Raw genomic sequence first — 19,817 nt, 5'->3', positions numbered from 1 at the left:
GGTAATGAAAATGTTCTAAAATTGACTATGATAATGGTTGTGTGACTGTCAATATACTAAAACCCACTGAATCATACACTTTATTTTTATTTATCTTTTTGAGACGGAGTTTTGCTTTTGTTGCCCAGGCTGGAGTGCAGTGGCGTGATCTTGGCTCACCGCAACCTCTGCCTCCCGGGTTCAAGCGATTCTTCTGCCTCAGTCTCCCAAGTAGCTGGGATTACAGGCATGAGCCACCATGCCTGGCTAATTTTGTGTTTTTAGTAGAGATGGGGTTTCTCCATGTTGGTCAGGCTGGTCTCGAATTCCCAACCTCAAGTGATCTTCCCGCTTTAGCCTCCCAAAGTGCTGGGATTACAGGTGTGAGCCACCGCACCCAGCCTGAATTGTACACTTTATTTTTTTTTTTTTTTTTTTTTTTTTTTTTTTTTGAGGCGGAGTCTCGCTCTGTCGCCCAGGCTGGAGTGCAGTGGCCAGATCTCAGCTCACTGCAAGCTCCGCCTACCGAGTTCACGCCATTCTCCTGCCTCAGCCTCCGGAGTAACTGGGACTACAGGCGCCCGCCACCTCACCTGGCTAGTTTTTTGTATTTTTTAGTAGAGACGGGGGTTTCACCATGTTAGCCAGGATGGTCTCGATCTCCTGACCTCGTGATCCACCCGTCTCGGTCTCCCAAAGTGCTAGGATTACAGGCTTGAGCCACTGTGCCTGGCCGAATTATACACTTTAAATAGGTGAACTGTGTGGTATCTGAATTTTATCTCAAAAGAACTGTTAAAGAGTGAGGCATGTGATTCCTCATTGTTTATTCTTCCTTTTCAAAATTTCTTTGGCTATTCTAATTTCTTTAACTTTCTGTATGAATTTTAGAGTTAGCTGAAGAGTTATCTGCACAAAATCCTGCTGGAATTTTGGTGCAATCAAAGGCAAATGTTTTCTTTAAGGAGAAGTTTGTTGGCCAGGCGCGGTGGCTCACGCCTGTAATCCCAGCACTTTGGGAGGCCGAGGTGGGTGGATCACAAGGTCAGGAGATCGAGACCATCCTGGCTAACTCAGTGAAACCCCGTCTCGACTAAAAAATACAAAAAACTAGCCGGGCGAGGTGGCGGGTGCCTGTAGTCCCAGCTACTTGGGAGGCTGAGGCAGAAGAATGGTGGGAACCCGGGAGGCGGAGCTTGCAGTGAGCTGAGATCCGACCACTACACTCCAGCCTGGGCTACAGAGCGAGACTCCATCTCAAAAAAAAAAAAAAAAAAGGAGAAGTTTGTTTTGTTTTGTTTTCCCCTGTACGGAGAGCATTGACCACAGGCATTTTTTTTGTCTTCTTTTTAAGATGGAGCCTGGCTCTGTTGCCCAGGTTGGAGTGTACTCGATGTTTTATTCTCTAAAGGCCCTCATTCTTCCATGCCTGAGATGTGAGATGTGAGATGATGAGATTGTCGGGGTGGAGGGGCTCTCCTACCAAGCTTCCAGGAACTCCCTTCTAGCACTGCCTGGGTCCTCCTCGCTGGTCTCTTCCTTGTGCATATTTCACAGCTGCTCCTCTTCTTGTGTGGCAGGGCTCCCCTCTCCCAGGGCTGTGCCCACCCACTTGGGCACCTGGCTTGCTCACTGTCCTGGGAAGTGCTGCTGCTGACCGCGGGAGGCCAGTGTATCCTTTCCTCATCTGGGTCTTCTTTCAGACTGAGATGAACTGGCCCTCCCTGGTCACCCTACGCTGTTGCTTGGTTCAGAAGGACACTCCTGGTTCGTCTCAGCCTGGCACCTATGGGCTCCTTGGGCACATGGGCCTGTGAGGAGGGTGTGAGTCTGTGCTTGAGGTTTTGGCTCCTCCATAGGAAAGAAGGCGGCAGAGAGAGGGACAGAGACAGATGAATACACTGGCTGAGAAGACAGAGTGAGTGATGGAGGAGGCTGAGGGCTAGACAGAGGGAGATACACAGAGCAGGGAAGGCAAGTCCAGAGGCCAACCGCATGGGGTGTTTGGGTCGTGAAGGGCTCTCAGTGCCTGGGAAAATCCCTCCAGCTGCAGTGGGAGGATCTGTGACCAGAAGGCACTTCAGGGCTGCTCTGCTCCCTAATGGAGGAGGGAAGTAGAGTCCTGTTTCCAGAGTAGGTGCCGCCCATACTGGGGGACGGTCCTTAGCTACTTTCAGGCCCCAGGGCCTCCTCTTTTCCTCCTGGAACCACGTGCCCTTCCCATCCTTGGCCCCCACAAGGAGAGGAATTGAATCTGAAATTTCCAAACCCTGCGAAGCATCATTATGGGCAGGAGCTCTTTTCTATTTTTCCATTGTGAAATATAACACAAGATGTAGATTATAGTTTAATGAATTATTAGAAAGCAGATGGCACCCCTATCCTCCCCATAGGTAACTCCACCTAACTTCTTGCTTTTCAGTAAGTTTTTTTTTTTTTTGAGATGGAGTCTCGCTGTCTCGCAGGCTGAAGTGCAGTGGTGCCATCTCGGCTCACTGCAAGCTCCACCTTATAGGTTCACAACATTCTCCTCCCTCAGCCTCCCGAGGAGCTGGGACTTAATTTTTTTGTATTTTTAGTAGAGATGGGGTTTCACCGTGTTAGCCAGGATGGTCTCGATCTCCTGACCTCGTGATCCACTTGCCTCAGCCTCCCAAAGTGTTGGGATTACAGGCGTGAGCCACCGCGTCCAGCCACTTTTCAGTAAATTTTTAACTACTCAGATATGCATCTGCAAGCACTTTGGTTGTTTTTGCCTCTTTTGACCTTCATAGAAATGAATCAATATAGAATGCTCTCATTTGTGTCTGTCTGGCTTTTGTTTATTTGTTTGTTTTGAGACACGGTCTTGCTCTATTGCCCAGGCTGGAGTGCAGTGGTACGATTATAGCTTATTGCAGCCTCGACCTCCCAGGCTTAAATTATCCTCCTGCCTCAGCCTTCCAAGTAGCTGGGATCACAGGGACATGCCACCATGCCCAGCTAATTTTTCTTTTTTTTTTTGTAGAGGTATAGTTTCACCATGTTGCTCAGGTTTGTCCTAAACTCCTGGGCTCAAGTGATCCTTCTGCCTTGGTCTCTCAAAGTGCTTGGATTACACGTATGAGCCACTTTATGCAATCTGTTGGTTATTTATTTATTTATTTATTTATTTATTTATTTATTTTCGAGATGGAGTCTCACTCTGTCACCCAGGCTGGAGTGCAGTGGTGCGATCTTGGCTCACTGCAACCTCTGCCTCCCAGGTTCAAGTGATTCTTCTGCCTCAGCCTCCTGAGTAGTTAGGATGACAGGCATGTACCACCACACCTGGCTAAGTTTTGTATTTTTTAATAGAAATGGGGTTTCACCATGTTGACCAGGCTGGTCCTGAACTCCTGACCTCAAATGATCCTCCCGCCTCAGCCTCTGTAAGTGCTAGGATTATAGGTGTGAGCCACCGAGCCTGGCCTTTAAAATATTTTTGCCGGGTGCGGTGGCTCAAGCCTGTAATCCCAGCACTTTGGGAGGCCGAGACGGGCGGATCACGAGGTCAGGAGATCGAGACCATCCTGGGTAACACGGTGAAACCCCGTCTCTACTAAGAAATACAAAAAACTAGCCTGGCGAGGTGGCGGCGCCTGTGGTCCCAGCTACTCTGGAGGCTGAGGCAGGAGAATGGTGTGAACCCGGGAGGCGGAGCTTGCAGTGAGCTGAGATCTGGCCACTGCACTACAGCCTGGGTGACAGAGCGAGACTCCGCCTCAAAAAAAAAAAAAAAAAAATTAGCCTTTTGATGGGTGTGTAATTTTTGGTGAGTGTGTAGTGGTTTCTCTTGTGGTCTTAATTTACATTTTCCTGATAACTAGTGAGGTTGAGCCCATGTTTACTGGCCATTCTGGTTTCCTCTTTATTAAAGTATTTTGGTCATGGCCACTTTCCCACTGTGTTGCCAGTCATTGATTTGTAGAAATTTCAAAAATATTCTGGATATAATTCCTTTGTCACTTTTATGTGTTAGATCTCCCCCAACTCTGTATCTTAATGATATTTTAGTTAAACAAAAGTTTGTAATTTTAATGCAGTCAAACTAGTGACTTTAAAAATCCAGTTAAAAAATGTTATTCCCTTCCATTCCCAATAGCCAAAAGGTGAAAACAATACAAATGTCCATCACTGGATGAACAGAGAAGGAAACGGCGGCATTTCCACACCGTGAGATATTATTCAGCCATGGAAACGAAGTTCTGGCCCAGGCTACCACATGGACGAGCCTCGAGATATTACAACAAGTTAAAGAAGTCACACACGAGAGGCTGCGTGCTGCACGAAGTGCTGGGGCTTAGATAAGCCATTTTTAGGAAATGTCCAGAATGGGCAAATCCTGGCAGAAAGTAGATCAGTGGTTGTTAGGGCCGGGGAGGAGAAAGGCGGGGAGGGACTCCTCAGTGAGGAGGGCGTTTCCGGCTGGGGCGATGAAAATTCTGGAACTAGGGAGAGGTAGTTGTTGCACAACACTCTGAATGTGCTAAATGCCACTGAATTGTTCTCGTTAAAATGGTTATCTTTATGTTATGCAAATTTTCTCTCAAAGTGAAGAGAGTCTTTTAGACCACATTTCTTTTTTTTTTTTTTTTTTGACAGGGTCTCACTCTGTCACCCAGATTGGAGTGCAGTGGCTCCATCTTGGCTCACCACAACCTTCTGCCTCCTAGGCTCAAGCAATTCTCCTACCTCAGCCTCCCGAGTAGCTGGGATTACAGGTACGTGCCACTACCACCGGCTAAGTTTTCGTTTTTTTTTTTTTTTTTTTTTCTGAGATGGAGTCTCACTCTGTCTCATAGGCTGGAGTGCAATGGCATAATCTCAGCTCACTGTAACCTCCGCCTCCCAGGTTCAAGCAATTCTCCTGCCTCAGCCTCCCAAGCAGCTGGGATTACAGGTGCACACTACTACACCCAGCTAATTTTTTGAATCTTTAGTAGAGACAGGGTTTCCCCATGTTGGTCAGACTGGTCTTGAACTCCTGACCTTGTGATCTGCCCGCCTCAGCTTTCCAAGGTGCTGAGATTACAGGCATGAGCCACGGCGCCCAGCCACTAGACCACATTTCTAAAAGCTTTACCGTGTTGTCTTTTGCGTTTGGCAACTGTCCACCTGGGATTGACTGTGTTGAAGGGAGTTCATGTCTGCTTGGCTGAGATTTGTTGAGTACTTTCTAAGTTCTGCACATGGCACCAACACTCTTCATTCTGGGTACTTGACCCTCACAACCACCCTGTGAGGGAGGGTTTATTTTATTATCATTAGTTGGGTTTTGTTTTGCTTTGCTTTGTGACAGGTCTTCTTACTCTGTCCTCCAGGCTAGAGTGCAGTGTGACAATCTTGGCTCAGTGCAGGTTCAACTTCCCAAGCTCAGGTGATCCTCCCACCTCAGCCTCCTGAGTAGCTGGGACTACAGGCACGCACCACTAAGCCTGGGTAATATTTGTATTTTTAGTAGAGACAGGGTTTTGCCATGTTGCTCAGGCTGGCCTCAAACTCCTGAGCTCAAGTTTGAGGCCAGCCCACCTCGGCCGATCCACCCGACTCGGCCTCCTAAAGTGCTTGGGATTACAGGCATGAGACACTGCACCTGGCCATCATTACATTGGAAAGATAAGGAAACAGAGGCTCCAGGAGGTTATGAAACATAGCTGAGGCTTCCATGAAGCAGAAAACAAGCCCTGATGGTTTGTGTGGGCTGAGAGGCTGGCTGGGGCTGGGACTTGTCTCTTCCTGTCCCTGAGTCTTGGTTTGAGCCCGAGCCTGTGCAGCGAGTATAGGATGCTGGTGTCCACTGGTTTCTGGCCTGAATTCCAAGTTCCAGGCATGTTCTGTGCCTGAGCAGCTGAGGCTGAGCTCAGAGGGTGTCTGGCCATTGACAAGCCATTGGACACTCCGTAGAATGCTGGATTGGGCATCTGCAAACCCTCCTCTGAGAGCGGAACCTCAGTGACCCTGAACAGGCTGATTTGCCTTGTAAGTCCTAGTTTCACTGTTTTAGCCTCTATGATGGGGATTAGACTAGCCCCCACCTCAGTGTTGGGAAGGCGCTCAGCAACTTGCAGCATGAATTTTATATTATTTTTATTACTACTGTGTGTCAGTGGTTCTCCCTGGTGGGGTACTAACACTCAGCTGAGAAGGTGGAGGTGGCCAGGCAAGTCCCAGATAGCGTCTGCGAACCCCACCCGGCCCTCCTGCAGATGGTGGTGTCCCTATGAGGCCCAGACCAAGTGACAGGACTGATAAGGCCTCCTGTCCTGCCAAGGGCAGGCCCAGGCTGGGAAGAAGGGTCAGGGGTTTCAGTTTCCAAAAATCTACTTACCTTCAAAAAAGCAGGTTATGAAACAGTTATTTAAATGTAAAATGAGGAGGACTTAAGAGGTGTGGGGTCTTAGCAGAGAAGAGACTGAGGATGTCCCTTGTAGCAAGTGGAGGTTGGCCCTGGCACTTCATTGTCCAGGAGACACTGGGAGAACTTAGAGCTGGGACTCACTCTGGGACCATCTGCTCTGAACCCTATTACTGGTTGGGAAACTGAGGTCCAAAGTAAGGCCCACTGACCCTCAGGCCAGGGTGTGGCAATGATATCTCATTTCTAACAGCCAATGAGGTGCAAACATGGACATGAGGGTGGCACTGGGATCCAGAGGGCTGCTGCGAGGCCAGGGACACACCCAGGACCTCTGTGGGCTGGGGTCATAGTGAGCTCCCTGCGCTTTCACCAGTTTGAGCGCTATTACTGACTATAGTCAAAAGAATGAACAATGAGTGGCAGGAGGCCAACCCTGAGAGGGTAACTGGGGAACAGTGGGATCCTTTGAGCCCAGAGATGGCCAGTCTGGAGCCCCAAGGTTCTGCCCATCAGGGCAGCAGCATGATTAGGTCAGAAGAGGGAGGTCTTAGTCACAGTCCTGTTCCATTTGTATGGTCGGTCGCACACAGACGCCCAGTGTCCCTGTTAGGAGTCCTCCATTACCACCACCGGCCACTGCCCCGGGTTCCCCCACCCCCATCTGTCCCATCTCACCCTTCCAGCCTCAAGCCCTGCTCCTGCATTCTTATTTCCATCCCAGAGGCACTCCTGGGAAGTGTGGGAGAACTCACAAACCTTTTGATTATACATGAAATCAAAACACACACAACTGGGATAAAGACTTGCAAAATCTGTAACAGAGGTTATCTATTCCTTAGAAAGAACAGACAACCTGTAAAGAAAATAAGAAAAGCAATTCTCTGCAAATAATCAAGTGATGCAGCTCACTCTCTCAATCAAAGAAATGCAACATAGAACAAGACGCCATTTTCCTTTCTGGGAATTTCAGGGAAAAAAAAAAAAAGTTATGCAGTCCGGGCATGGTGGCTCACGCCTGTAATCCCAGCACTTTGAGAGGCCGAGGCGGGTGGATCACAGGGTCAGGAGATCGAGACCATCCTGACTAACACGGTGAAACCCCGTCTCTACTTAAAATACAAAAAATTAGCTGGGTGTGATGGTGGGTGCCTGTAATCCCAGGAACTCGGGAGGCTGAGGCAGGAGAATCGCTTGAACCCGGGAGGCGGAGCTTGCAGTGAGCTGAGATCGTGCCACTGCCCTCCAGCCTGGGTGACAGAGCGAGACTCCGTCTCAAAAAAAAAAAAAAAAAAAAGTCATGCAGCCCTGTGCAAGAAAACACACCTGTTGGTAGTGCTAAGCCATTTCAAATACACATACCCTTCACCCTGGTGAGGCCAACCCAAAAATCTGTTCTGCAAAATACACATTAGTGTCAGTGTTGGTGCAAGAGGGTTACTTGCAACAGTGAAAATGCTCACCCCTGGTTAGGTTCTGATGCCTTTGATGTGCTTGGGAAAGTTCTGGAAGCAGCCAAAGAAGACCATTAACTTTAGTCACCACCTGGAGAAGCCTGGGATAGGGTGGGTGGGGTGATTTTTTAAAGAACAACTTTATTGAGATATAATTTACCATACCATACCAATTTGCATACCATAAAGCTTATCCACTTGAAGTGTACACTTCCACATCTTTTAGTGTATTCACATTCACAGAGCTGTGTGACCATTACCACAGTCAACGTTCCCCTTCAAAAAACCCGTATCTATTAACAATAGCTCCGTATTTCCCCTGACCCCCCGGCAGCCCTAGGCAGCCACTAATCTTTCTGTCTCTATGGATTCGCCTATGCTGGGCATCTTATATAAATGGAATCATATATTACCGTGTCTTCAAGATGAATTCATGTGCCGCACGTCATTCCTTTTTACGGCTGAATGGTATTCCCTTAAACGAACTATACCATATTCACCCATTCATCAGTTGATATACCCTCAGAATACTTCCACTTTGGGCTATTATGAATTACTAAGAACACACATGTTTTTGTGTGGACATATGCTTTCATTTCTTTTGGCTATATATCTAAAAGGGGGATTTGCTGAGTATCATGTTAACTCTAACCTTTCAGGAACTGCCTATCTGTTTTCCACAGCCAGTGTAGCCTCTTACACTCCCACCAGCGGGAGAGAGATTCCTGTTTCTCCACACCTCTGCTGACGCTTCTTTTGTCTTTTTGATTATAGCCATCGTAGGAGGTGTGATGTGGCATCTATTTGTAGTTTTGATTTGCATCTCCCTAGTGCCTAATAATGCTGAGCATTTTTAATTTCTATTTTTTGTAGAGACGGGGTCTGGCACTTTTGCCCAGGCTGGTCTGGAGCTCCCCGCCTCTCAGCACTGGGGTCACAGGCACAAGCCTCCACTGTGAGCTGAGCGTCTTCTGGTGCTTATTGGCCCTTTGCATAATGCACTGGAAAAAATTCATATCCTTTGTGCATTTTTCAATTGATTGTCTTTTTATTGTTGTAAGTTTCCTACATTCTAGATACAATTCCCTTATCAGATATGTGACTTACAAATATTTTGTCCCGTTCTGTGGGTGGACTTTTAATTTTCTTGGTGGTGTCCTTTAAAGCACACGTTTTTGTTTTGTTTTGAGATGGAGTCTTGCACTGTCACCAGGCGGGAGTTCAGTGTCATGATCTCGGCTCACTGCAACCTCGGCCTCCTGGGTTCAAGCGATTCTCCTGCCTCAGCCTCTGGGATTACAAGAAGGCGCTACCACACCTGGCTAATTTTTGTATTTTTAGCAGAGAGACGGGGTTTCACCATGTTGACCAGGCTGGTCTAGATCTCCTGATCTCCTGATCCACCCACCTCAGCCTCCCAAAGTGCTGGGATTTCAGGCGTGAGCCACCGTGTCCGGCCACACGAAAGTTTTTAATCTGGTGAAGTTTAATTTATTTTTCTGTAGTCGCTCCTGCACTGCCTCGTCCAAGGTCTCGAAGATCTCCTGTCGGCTTCCAAGTGTTTGCTTTTTTTTTTTTTTTTTTGAGACGGAGTCTCGCTCTGTCGCCCAGGCTGTAGTGCAGTGGCGCAATCTCGGCTCACTGTAAGCTCACTGCAAGCCTCCCGGGTTCGAGCGATTTTCCTGTGGCAGCCTCCCGAGTATCTGGGATTACAGGCACGCACCACCACGCCCAGCTAATTTTTTTTTTTTTTTTGTATTTTTAGTAGAGACGGGGTTTCACCATGTTAGCCAGGATGGTCTCGATCTCCTGACCTCGTGATCCATCCGTCTCGGCCTCCCAAAGTGCTGGGATTACAGGCGTGAGCCACTTCTAATGGCCTTTTTCTTTCTTTCTTTCTTTCTTTTTTTTGATTCGGAATCTCGTCGCTCTGCCGCCCGGGCAATGACGTGATCTCAGCTCACTGCAACCTCTGCCTCCCGGGTTCAAACGATTCTCCTCCCTCAGCCTCCCGAGTAGCTGGGATTACGGGCGCCTGCCACCGCGGCCGGCTAATTTTTTGTATTTTTTAGTCGAGACGGGGTTTCGCTATGTTGGGCAACTCTTGACCTCGTGTTTCTCCCTCCTCGGCCTCCCAAAGTGCTGGGATTACAGGCGTGAGCTACCGCGCCCGGCCCGTGTTTGGCAGTTTTAGCACTTAATTTAAGTCTGTGAGCCACTGAAGTGATTTTTAACTTTTTCCTTTTATCTTTTTATACTTTATATTTCCAAGTTTGAATTTTCTCTCCAAAGCAAGTGTTATTTTTAAAATGAAGAAACCAACATCAAGAGGGATGCTGACTCGACCCCACGCCTTTCCCATCCGCACCTCTACCCCAAGGAGACTCGGAGGGCTCCAGACAGCACCGGGGCGGATCGGTGGCTTCCAGAAGGCCCTGCGCCTGCGCATTCCGCTGCCTGCGCCTGCGCCTGCGCCTGCGCCTGCGCCGTTCCCCCGGCTGTCGCCTCAGCACCTCCTCCGGGCAGTGTCGCCGAACTCTCGCGAGCTCGGAGGGTGGCACGTGGATTGATGACTGTCGCGCTGCTCCCTCCGCCTCCGGCCCGGGCTCCTGAGGACCCCTCCGCCTCCACCCCTGCCCTCCTGAGGCCCCCTCCGTCCCCGCCCTCGTCCTCCTCAGGCCCCCTCCTCCCCCGGCTCCGTCCTCCTGAGGCCCCCTCCGCCCCCGGCTGCGTCCTCCTCAGGCCCCCTCCTCCCCCGGCTGCGTCCTCCTCAGGCCCCCTCCGCCCCCGGCTGCGTCCTCCTCAGGCCCCCCCCGCCCCCGGCTGCGTCCTCAGGCCCCCTCCGCCCCCGGCCCCGGCCCCACGGCGGGATGCGGGACAACACCAGCCCCATCAGCGTGATTCTGGTGAGCTCGGGGAGCAGGGGCAATAAGCTGCTGTTCAGGTACCCCTTCCAGAGAAGCCAGGAGCACCCGGCGTCCCAGACAAGTAAGTGAGCGCTGGGCGGGGGCCTGGCGCTCGCGGGGCTGCCTCATTCCCGGGCCGCCTCGCGGAGCTTAGCTTTTGCTGGGCATTCGAGACCTGCTCGTTGTAGAGTATTTGAAAAGTAGAAAAAGGAAAAAAAAATTAAAAATTAAAATCATGCATTGTTCACCACACCAGAGTAACTACTGCTGACATTTCATCAGTCTCCAGCCTTTAAAAAATAAAGTAAAATAAAAGGAGTTTTGGATGTCTTCATCTTGAGAAAATACAAAATTACGCCAACAAGGCCGGTCGCTGTGGCCCACACCTGTAATCCCAGCACTGTGGGAGGCCGAGGCCGGCGCATCACCTGAGGTCAGGAGTTACAGACCAGCCTGGCCAACATGGTTGAAACCCCGTCTCTACTAAAAAAAAAAATAACCCCAAAAATTAGCCGGGCGTGGTGGTGCGCGCCCGTAATCGCAGCTACTCGGGAGACTGAGGCAGGAGAATCGCTTGAACCCGGGAAGCGGAGGTTTCAGTGAACCAAGATCACACCACCGCACTCCAGTCTGGGCGACAGAGCGAGACTCTGTCTCGAAAAAAAAAAAAAAGGTTATGCGACCATCTGAAGTTGTCTTTGCCACCCTCAGTTCCAGCCAGCACAAGGATCACCCCTGGCCGTGTTGGGAATTGTCTGCCCTGTGCAGAGATGCAGATCTATCCACAGAAAAAGAGAACATTGCATGAGGTTTTTCATTGCACGAATTGTTCTGTGGAGTCGGCCTTGGAACTCTGTCTGCCTTTGCAAGCAGGGATCAACCTCACCCTTAACTGCAGGCTATTGCCTTCCCCTGTGGACGGCATGTAGGTTACTTTTGATTTTTCATCATCATGAATGTTCAGTTTTTGTTTTTATTTTATTTTTTGAGACGGAGTCTGGCTCTGTCACCCAGGCTGGAGTTCAGTGGCGCCATCTCAGCTCACTGCAAGCTCTGCTTCCCGGGTTCACGCCATTCTCCTGCCTCAGCCTCCCGAGTAGCTGGGACTACAGGCGCCCGCCACCACGCACGGCTAATTTTTTGCATTTTTAGTAGAGACGGAGTTTCACCGTGTTAGCCAGACTGGTCTCGAACTCCTAACCTCGTGATCCGCCCGCCTCGGCCTCCCAAAGTGCTAGGATTACAGGCTTGAGCCACCGCGCCCGGCCTAAAATTACTTTTAAACTTGTTGATATGGCAGAAAGTTTTAAAGATACAAAGGAGTTTAGATTATGAAAAGAAAGTTCTTTCCTACCATTGGCCCCCAGTTTCCATCATAGGGGTAACTACTGTTACCATTTTTCTGTGTCTTTCCAGGACCTTCTGTGTAAATACAGGCATATGCATTTCTTTTTTATTTTCATTTTTTGAGACGAGTCTTGCACTCTTGCCAGGCTGGAGTGCAGTGGCGCGATCTCGGCTCACCGCAACCTCCAACCCAAGCGATTCAAGCGATTCTCCTGCCTCAACGTCCCAAGTTGCTGGAATTACAGGCATGCGCCACCATGCCCAGCTAATTTTCTTTTGTATTTTTAGTAGTGATGGGGTTTCACCATGTTGGCTAGGCTGGTCTCAATCTCCTGACCTCGTGATCTGCCCGCCTTGGCCTCCCAAAGTGCTGAGATTCCAGGCATGAGCCACCGCGCCCAGCCTGCACTTACGTTTTTTTAAAACTAAGCACAAGCAAAGGCACTCACACCATACACACTGTTCTGCCCCTGTTTTCATTTTCACTTCATGTCTGCATCTTTGATGTAGAATCAGAACCTGTCGAGCATCCTTGTCCTTTTTACTAGCCACAGTGAATTCCATGAGATGAACATATTGTGATTTGTTTATCTCGTCCTCTTCGTTGATGGACATAAACTTGTTTTCAGTCTTTTGCTAATACGAAAAGTGCAAACGTCCTTTCCATGTATTGTCATTTTGCAGAATTCTTGTAATTTTTTTTTTTTTTTAAATGGAGTCTCACTCTGTCGCCCAGGCTGGAGTGCAGTGTGGCGCCTTCTCGGCTCACTGCAAGCTCTGCCTGTGGGTTCACGGCATTCTGCTGCCTCAGCCTCCCTAGTAGCTGGGACTACAGGTGCCTGCCACCATGCCCGGCTAATTTTTTTTTTTTTTTTTAGTAAAGACGGGGTTTCACAGTGTTAGCCAGGATGGTCTCAATCCCCTGACTTTGTAACCCGCCCACCTCGGCCTCCCAAAGTGAGAATTCTTGTAATGTTAAATCCCCGAAGTAGCATGGTTGGGCCTAAGGGATAAGGAGCATATTTTTTTTTTTTTTTTTTTTTTTGAGACGGAGTCTGGCTCTGTTGCCCAGGCTGGAGTGCAGTGGCCGGATCTCAGCTCACTGCAAGCACTGCCTCCCAGGTTCACGCCATTCTCCTGCCTCAGCCTCCCGAGTAGCTGGGAGTACAGGCGCCCGCCACCTCGCCTGGCTAATTTTTTTTGTATCTTAGTAGAGATGGGATTTCACCGTGTTTGCTAGGATGGTCTCGATCTCCTGACTTCGTGATCTGCCTGTCTCGGCCTCCCAAAGTGCTGGGATTACAGGCTTGAGCCACCGCCCCCAGCCGCATATTTATTTTTAATAGGTTAGATTTTTCAGTCTTTGTTAATCTGGTAGGTGAAAAATTGTATCTGGTAGTAATTTTAATGTTTATTTGGCTTTCAATTGAGATAGAAAGCGTGTTTTCCTGTTTTTGGAGCCATTTGGATTTCCTTTTCAGTGACTTATTTATAACCTTTGCCTAATGTTCTCTTGGGTTGTTTGATTTTCTTTCCTTCTAGATTTGAAGGAGTTCTTGATATATTTAATGTAAAAATAGGTCTTGTGACAAAGCTATAGTTACACTGTTTGCTTCTGTGTAGTTCTTGCCAGAGTTTTGATTTTTATGGAGTTTTCAGTCTAATCTCTTGTGGTTTCGTAGTTTTGTTTTAAATAGAAAGACGTTCTGCTCTCCAAAATTATTTTATTTTTTTGAGGCGGAGTCTCCCTCTCGTGCCCAGGCTGGAGTGCAGTGGCCCGTTCTGGGCTCACTGCAAGCTCCGCCTCCCGGGTTCACACCATTCTCCTACCTTAGTCTGTAGTAGCTGGGAGTACAGGCACCTGCCACCACACCCGGCTAATTTTTCATACTTTTGGTAGAGACAGGGGTTTCACCGTGTTAGCCAGGATGGTCTCGATCTCCTGACCTGGTGATCCACCTGCCTCGGCCTCCTAAAGTGCTGGGATTATAGGCGTGAGCCACCGCGCCTGGCTCTGCTCTCCAAAAGTATTAACAACAACAGTAAAAAAACTCCCTTATTTTCCTCCAGACTATTTATGTCTTTATTTTTTTTTTTTGAGACAGAGTCTTTGTCACCCAGGCTGAAGTGCAATGGCATGATCTCGGATCTCTGCAACCTCCACTTCCCGGGTTCAAGCGATTCTCCTGCCTCAGCCTCCTGAGTAGCTAGGTCTACAGGTGCGTGCCACAACGCCCGGCTAATTTTTGTATTTTTAGTAGAGACAGGGTTTCACTATATCGGCCAGGCTGATCTCGAACTCCTGACCTCGTGATCTGCCTGCCTCGGCCTCCCAAAGGATGTCTTGTTTTTAAATGTGTTTGTCTTGGCATAAGGTGAAGGCTCATCCTAAGAACTGATGTTTTCTGGACACTTGGGAAGAGTTGTGGATGAACTGCTTGGTTGCCTTTGGAACCCTGTGGAACAGGAGTTATAACAGGCCACAGTGTGGCCAAATGGTGATTGATTGGGGCAACATAATTTTCTTTTCCATATGGCTATCTGGTTCCAATATAATTTTATTGAATAATTCACCTTACTTCCACTAATTGATTTTTCTGTCTTTATCATGTGCTAAATTCTCATGTTTGCTTGGATCTATTTTTTGATCTTTCTTATCTCCTCCAATGATCTGTCTATGTGTAGGTTCCATAATAATTAATTACTGTAACTTGATACTATGTTATACTATCATGTTAGGTTAGTCCTTTGTCATTACTTTTCTTTTTCAGCATTATCCTGACTATGCTTTATTATTTTTCTCTGTAAACTTTAGCATAAAGTGTATTAGGTCCCACTCCCAAACTCTTGGTGTAGGTAGCTTTGAATCCGTTGATTAACTGTGAAGAAAAAGCATCTTTATGTTGAATCTTCCCTGTCAGGAACATGATATGTCTTCTATTCTTTCTTTTCTCCCTTATTAGCTTTTCCATTGTTTTCATGGGCCTCTTGCACACTTCTTAGGTTCATCACTAGGTTTTAAATTTTTTTTTACTCTGGTAAAGTATTATTGTTTGTGTATATGAAGGCTCTTGGTGTATGTACATTTAAATTTTTTTATGTTGTCTGTGCTTTTTCCAACCTAATTGTCATCCCACACTGCAAGGGTGTGTGTGTGTACATGTGCATAGGGGCCTACCTTGTCTTATTGCACTTCACTTTATTGTGTTTTTTACAAATTGAAGGTTTATGGCAACCCTGTGTCCAGCAAGTCTGTCAGCACCATTTTTCCAACAGTATATACTCACTTTGTGTCTCTGTGTGATGTTTTGGTAGTTCTTGGAGTATTTCAAACTTTTTCATTATTACTGTATCTGTTATGGTGATCTGTGATCTTTATGTTACTATTGTGATTGTTTTCGGGTACCATGAACCATGCCCACATAAGATAGCAAATTTCATCAAGAAATGTGTGTATTCTGTCTGTTCCCTCATCTGTTTCCATCTCCTTGGACCACTGTGTTCCCTTAGACACAACAGTATTGAAGTTAAGCCAGTTATCTACAGTGGCCACTAAGAGTTGAAGTGAAATAAAGAATCACATGTTTCTCACTTAAAATCAAAAGGTAGAAATGATTAAGCTTCTTGAGGAAGGCATGTTGAAAGCTGAACTAGGCCCAAAGCGAGGCCACTTGCACTAAACAGCCAAATGGTAAATGCAAAGGAAAAGCTCTTGAAGGAAATGGAAAGTGTTACCCCAAGCCAGGCCTGCACCTGTACTCCCAGCTACCTGGGAGGTGGAGGCAGGAAAATTGCTTGAACCCAGGAGTTTAAATCTAGCCTGGGCAACATAGGGAGACCCTGACTCTTCAAACAAACAAACAAACCACCACAACAAAAACAACGCTGGGCGCAGTGGCTCACGTCTGTAATCCCAGCACTTTGGGAAACTGAGGTGGGCGGATCACGAGGTCAGGAGTTCGAGAGCAGCCTGGCCAACATGGTGAAACCCCGTCTCTACTAAAAAAAAAAAAATACAAAAATTAGCTGGGCGTGGTGGCCCATGCCTGTAATCCCATCTGCTTGGGCGGCTGAGACAGGAGAATTGCTTGAACCTGGGAGATGGAGGTTGCAGTGAGCTGAGATCCACCATTGCACTCCAGCCTGGGCAACAAGAGTGAGACTCTGTCTCAAAACAAAAGAAAGCAAACAAACGAAAACTGTTATTCAGTGAGTGCATGATAAAAAAGCTAAATAGCTTTGTTTGTTGCTGCTATGCAAAGTTTTAGTGGTCTGGATAGATCAGACCAGCCACAATATTCTCTTAAGCCAAAGCCTAATCCAGAACAAGGCCCTGACTCTCTTTAATTCTGAGAAGGCTGAGAGAGGTGAGGAAGCTGCAGAAGAAAAGTTGGAATTTAGCAGAGGTTGGTTCATGAGATTTAAGGAAAGAAGCCATCTTTATAATGTAAAAGTGCAAGGTGGACCAGGTGCGGTGGCTCATGCCTGTAATCCCACCACTTTGGGAGGCTGAGGTGGGCAGATCTAGAGGTCAGGAAATGGAGACCATCCTGGCTAACACAGTGAAACCCTGTCTCTATTAAAAATACAAAAAATTAGCTGGGTGTGGTGGCGGGTACCTGTAGTCCGAGCTACTTGGGAGGCTGAGGCAGGAGAATGGCGTGAACCCAGGAGGCAGCGCTTACAGTGAACCGAGATCGCGCCACTGCGCTCCAGCCTGGGCAACAGAGTGAGCTCCGTCTCAAAAAAAAAAAAAAAAAAAAGTGCAAAGTGAAGCAGCAATTGATGATGTTGAAGCTGCAACAAGTTATTCAGAAGATTTAGCTAAGATAATTGATGAAGGTGTCTTCATTAAACAGCAGTCTTTCTTTCTTTTCTCTTTCTTTCTTTCTTTTCTTTCTTTCTTTTTTTTGATGGAGTTTTCACTCTTGTTGCCCAGGTTGGAGTGCAATGGTGCAATCTCAGCTCACTGCAACCTCCACTTCCTGGGTTCAAGCAATTCTCCTGCCTCAGCCTCCAGAGTAGCTGGGATTACAGGCATGTGCCACCACGCCCGGCTAATTTTTTTAATTTTTTTTTTACTGTTAGTAGAGATGGGATTTCACCATGTTGGTCAGGTTGGTCTCGAACTCCTGACCTCAGGTGATCCGCCCGTCTCGGCCTCCCAAAGTGCTGGGATTATAGACATGAGCCACCACCCCCCGCAACAGATTTTTAATGTAGACAAAACAGCCTTATATTGGAAGGAGATGCCAGATATGACTCATACATAGAGAGAAACCTGGCAACTTCAAAGGACGGTCTGACTGTCTTGTTAGGAGCTAATGCAGCTAGTGACCTTACGTTGAAACCAGTGCTCATTTACCATTATAAGAATCCTAAGACCCTTCAGAATTATGCTAAATCTACTCTGCCTATGCTTTGTCAGTGGAACAACAAAGCCTGGATGATAGTACATCTGTTAACAGAGGGTTTACTGAATATTTTAAGCCCACTGTTGAGACCTACTACTCAGAAAAATATTCCTTTCAAAATATTACTGCTCATTGAAAATGCATCTAGTCGTCCAAGAGCTCTAAGGGAGATGTATAGGGAGATTAATGTTGTTTTCATGCCTGCTAGCACAAGATTCATTCTGTAACCCTTGGATAAAGAGTAATTTTGACTTTCAAGTCTTATTATGTAAGGAATACAACTTGGAAGGCTATAGCTGCCATAGATACTGATTCCTTGGACAGATCAGGGCAAAATAAATGGAAAACCTTCTGGAAAGCATGTGCCATTATAGATGCCATTAAGAACATTGGTGATCATGTCAAAATATCAACAGTAACAGGAGTTTGGAAAAAGTTGATTGCAGCCCTCATGGATGACTTTGAAGGAGTCAAGACTTCAGTGGAGGAAGTAACTGCAGATATGGTGGAAATAGCAGGAGATGTAGAATTAGAAGTGGGGCCTAAAGATGTGACTGAAATGCTGCAATCTCACGATAAAACTTGAATGGACGAGGACTTGATTGTTATGGATGAGCAAAGAAAGCAGTTTCTGGGCTGGGTGTGGTGACTCACACCTATAATCCCAATACTTGGGAGGCTGAGGCAGGTAGATCACTTGAGTCCAGGAGTTCAAGACCAGCCTGGACAACATGACAAAAGCTCATCTCTATTAAAAATACAAAAACTAGCCGGGCATGGGTGGCATATGCCTGTAGTCCCAGCTACTCAGGGAACTGAAGTAGGAGGATCACCTGAGCCTTGGGAGGTCAAGACTATAGTGAGCCGTGATCACATCACCACACTCCAGCCTGAATGACAGAGTGACACCCTGTCTCAAAAAACAAAAGAAAAAAAAAACAAAACAAAAAACGTAGCTTCTGGAGATGGAATGTATTCCTGGTAAAGATGTTGTAAACATTGTTAAAATGACAACAGAGATTTTGAATAGTATATAAACTTAGTTGATAAAGCAGTGGTACGGTTTGAGAGCATTGCTTCCAATTCTGAAAGAAGTTCTGTGGTGGATGAAGTGCTGTCAACGTCCCATACTACAGAGAAATCTTTCATGAAGGAAGAGTAAATTAATGGATGCAGGAAACATCCTTGTTGTCGTATTTTAAGAAATTGCTATAGCATGCCAGCCTTTAGCAAGCACCACTCTAATCTGTCAACAGCCATCAACATTGAGGCAAGGCCTTTCACCTGCAAAGTGATTGTTTTGCTGAAGGCTGAGCTGATCGTTAGCGTTTTTTTTTTTTTTTTTTTTTTTTTCCTTTTTCTTTTTTTGGAGACCTAGTCTCACTCTGTCGCCCAAGCTCAAATGCAGTAGCACAATCCTCAGCCTCCCCAGTAGCTGGGATTACAGGCTCCCACCACCACGCCCCGCTAATTTTTGTATTTTTAGTAGAGACAAGATTTCGCCATGTTGGCCAGGCTGGTCTCAAACTGCTGACCTCAGGTGATCCGCCTGCCTCAGCCTCCTAAAGTGTTGGGATTACAGACGTGAGCCACCGTGCCCAGCTTGTCACAGTTTTTGAAGATAACATAAGATTTGTCATTTTATGATTTTTAAGTGTATAATTAAGTGGCATTAATTACTTTCATTATATCTTGCAACCATTATGGCTATTTCTAAAGTTTTTTCATCACCCAAACTGAAACTCTGTAACCACTGACCAATAACTCTTCATTTCCCCTGCTCCCAGCCCCCAGTAACCTCTAATCTACTTTCTGTCTTGATGCATTTGCCTGTTCTAGACGTTTCATATACTGTAAGTGCACTATTTGTTCTTTTGTCTTTGGCTTATTCAGCATGATACTGTCAAGGTTCATCCATGTTCATTCCTTTTTATGTCTGAGTAATATCCCATGGTATGGATAGACCATGTTTTGGAAAACATGGCTTTTAACGGTTCCATAGTCCTCCTGTATGTGGAAGGATCCTGTTTTCTTAGCCCTTCTTCTCTTTTTGCCCTCACTCAGATAAGCCACGTAGCAGATATGCTGTTAACAACACGGGTGACCATGCTGATGACCAGGATGGCGATGCCAGGTAAGGGCTCTGTGGTCACTTCAGGGTGGGGGCTCATCCTGGTCCCAGGCCTGGACAAAGCCCCACCCTCCTGTTCGCCCAGATATTTTCTCCGTGAGAAGTCTGGTGTTTTTTTTTTTTTTTTCCCATTTAGTGTGTGCTTTCAGGTAGTGTGGAGTGGAGGATTGCATAGACAGTCTTGGGCACCTCTTCCAGCTTCAGGCCTGT

At 47.1% G+C, this 19,817-nt stretch overlaps 1 protein-coding gene across 7 annotated transcripts in view; it reads left to right on the top strand.

Annotated features, from left to right (window-relative positions):
* The first annotated feature begins 10,609 nt into the window (after positions 1–10,609).
* Positions 10,610–19,817, top strand: part of NPRL3 (NPR3 like, GATOR1 complex subunit) — a 55,676-nt gene continuing 46,468 nt past the window's right edge. For 3 of the 7 annotated variants that reach the window (XM_073014954.1, XM_073014951.1, XM_073014953.1), the window contains exons 1-3: positions 10,691–10,797; positions 14,168–14,281; positions 19,541–19,610. Coding sequence is in view for 3 of the 7 variants with exons in the window: in XM_073014949.1 (XP_072871050.1) it covers positions 10,680–10,797; positions 19,541–19,610 (188 nt within the window). In the remaining 4 variants the exon portion in view is untranslated. Of the gene's footprint in view, positions 10,798–14,167; positions 14,282–19,540; positions 19,611–19,817 lie in introns of all 7 variants that reach the window. The other 4 variants (XM_073014949.1, XM_037990091.2, XM_073014950.1 and 1 more) reach the window with 3 other exon arrangements.

This window comes from Chlorocebus sabaeus, chromosome 5 (genome assembly GCF_047675955.1).
Source record: "Chlorocebus sabaeus isolate Y175 chromosome 5, mChlSab1.0.hap1, whole genome shotgun sequence".
Taxonomy (NCBI): Eukaryota; Metazoa; Chordata; class Mammalia; order Primates; family Cercopithecidae; genus Chlorocebus; species Chlorocebus sabaeus.
Note: the sequence above shows the minus strand (reverse complement) of the source record. Positions and strands in the feature narration are given on the sequence as shown.